The 2239-nt window shown below is 59.5% G+C and overlaps 1 protein-coding gene across 1 annotated transcript in view; it reads right to left on the bottom strand.

Moving 5' to 3' along the window:
* Positions 1–1996, bottom strand: part of CDHR1 (cadherin-related family member 1) — a 21240-nt gene extending 19244 nt beyond the window's left edge. The window contains exons 1-3 of the mRNA XM_010854374.1: positions 1798–1996; positions 855–1000; positions 23–73 (exon numbers count right to left, since the gene is read on the bottom strand). Of these exons, the coding sequence (XP_010852676.1) occupies positions 23–73; positions 855–1000; positions 1798–1834 (234 nt within the window). The 5' untranslated portion in view covers positions 1835–1996. The remainder of the gene's footprint in view (positions 1–22; positions 74–854; positions 1001–1797) is intronic.
* Between the last annotated feature and the right edge of the window lie 243 nt (positions 1997–2239).

Genomic DNA, 2239 nt, shown 5'->3' with positions numbered 1-2239 from the left:
AGGGGCTGCAGTGTGCACTCACCAGGTTCAGCCCATCAGAAATGCTGATAATGGCTTCAATCTCATCTTCCCTCTGTGAAGCACAAGGGCAGAGTGAGGATCCGGGAGTCGGAGGTGCCCTGAGGACCCCTGAAGCTGGGCACATCAGAGGGGACCTGGAGCAGGGCGAGGTGGCCAAAAGCTTCCTCCGCTACCTCTGGCCACGCGCATGCTTGAGACCAGGTTTGGGGTTTAACCCATCAGGAGTTATAAACTCAGGGGGCTTGGGTGCCAACAGATTGCACCCTCCTGCTAGGAGAGTTGCTAACTGGTATGCTGGAGGACGCAGGAAGGGGTTTTTCATCCTTTAAAAAATTTTCCTCTTTCTCCCTTTCATCTCTGCTGCACTGGTCTGTATCCTACGGTTCCTCAGAGATCCAGGTCCGTGGTGTCTCAAACCCTTCCCGGGACACGGGGGGGCCTCAGTGAGGAAGGGTGTCGAGGTCCCCTGGTCCTGCCCTGGGTTGACAGGCAGGGGCAGCACTGTCGCACCTCCTCTGCTGTGTCCCCACCGTTTCCTTTCTCTGGGCTGGGGCAGTCTGCTGGGAGCACCCCACAGCTGGGGTCCAGGCAGCTGGCTCCCCTGCCTGGCATGGGGTCTCACAAGAGAAACACAGCCTGTCCCCCGCAGGCTCAGAGCGCACAGAGGGTCGTACTTTTACCCAAGTCAGACCTGCCCTTAAAACCAGGGCTGATCTGCTGGCTGAATTTTCTGTGACTTATGAGACCTCTCCAGGGATGCTCTTGAGGGAACCTTCCAGCCCACCGAGGTCGTCTGCACACCTGCAGGCAATGCTCCTCCCAGGTCCCCCTACCTCTCTGTCCAGCTCTTCAATCAGGGTGATGTTCCCCAAATTGGGGTCAACTGAAAAGACGCTTCTAGCGCTGGGGTTAAAGCTGATGTGGTAGGAGACAGGGTCTCCCTCCGGGTCTGTTCCATTCAGGGTGTACACATGAGAGCCTGGAAGAAGAGGGGACACGCTGAGCACTGGCTGCTTCCCTCTCTTCCTCTTTATTCTCCCCAGCTATCAGTTAGCAGGCAGTAGCCACTGCTTTACAGATTGTAATCTAGAATATAGATTATGGAGGGCTTCAGGGCTGCTGGGTTTAACTCTAGGGTCTCTGCCTGGAGCCAAGACTGGGGATGGCGGAGGAGGGAAAAGGGAGGAGTTATTAAGGTGGAGCGGAGAGCCAACCGCAGCAGTGTTCCCCAGCTTGGACGAGTTCTTCAGAGAATTCTCAGCAGGTGCTCCTCTTACACTTAGTACACTTTATACAAGAAAAGGCGCTTGTCCTTATTCTCAGGGTTCTGCCCATCCAGTGAAGGAGAGGAAGTGCGAATCTCCCTCCTCCTCCCCCATCTCTGCAGATCCCAGTGAATTCACTGTTCTTGGGCCGTTTTAAAGCCTGGAGCCCTGGGGCTCTGGGAGTAAGTGCTTTGTTCAAGGTCATAAATACAGAGGGTCAGGAGCCCCGGATCTGGGGACCTCCACCTGCCTCTTGGGGCTGGTCATGTCTCTGGGCTGGCGGCTGGATCTCTAGAACTGCCCGGGCTCGGGTCTCCACGACTGCGTGGAGACCTTTCCCGCTACAGCCCCGGGGGATTCAGAGCGCAAACCGGGCGCCCCGGGAGCGCCTGCCGCCTGGCGCTCGGCCTCCCGATAGGTTCGGAGGAGTCACGGGTTCGGTCCCTGTGTCCAGGGGAACGTGGGCCGCTCCTCTGGGAGACTATGAGGGGCAGGCGCCAGGGCTACTCACCCACCGGCGTGTCCTCCGGGAGGCTGAACAGGGCCATGTTTCCGTTGGTGCTGCCCGCCCCGTTGTCGAAGAAGTGGGGGGCGAAGTTGGCCTGAGCTAGGGAGAGAACACAGACACAGGACCGCTGGGAACGCGGAGGGACAGCTTCGCACCCGCTGGTCGCGCCGTCTGGCCCCACAAGCGGGCAGGCGGTACCCACTCCCCGACCCCAGCGCACCCACCAGGTCCCGCGGCTACCACCGCCCGTGCGCTCGGACTGGGCTGGACTTGTCAGGGACACGCACCATCTGGGGTGTCTGGGACCTAGGCAGCGGCCGATTTCAGCCTCATCGGTGGGCAGACCCAGAGAGGGACAGGTCCCTGGCCAAGGTCACACGGGGAGTGGGGATACCCTCCCACAGCCCCCAGTGCAGCCGCCAAAGCTGCTTCTGAAGAAGCAAAG

The sequence above is a fragment of the Bison bison genome, unplaced genomic scaffold (assembly GCF_000754665.1).
Source record: "Bison bison bison isolate TAMUID 2011002044 unplaced genomic scaffold, Bison_UMD1.0 scf7180017864341, whole genome shotgun sequence".
Taxonomy (NCBI): Eukaryota; Metazoa; Chordata; class Mammalia; order Artiodactyla; family Bovidae; genus Bison; species Bison bison.
The sequence above is the reverse complement of the archived record's forward strand: the minus strand, read 5'-3'. Positions and strand labels throughout refer to the sequence as shown.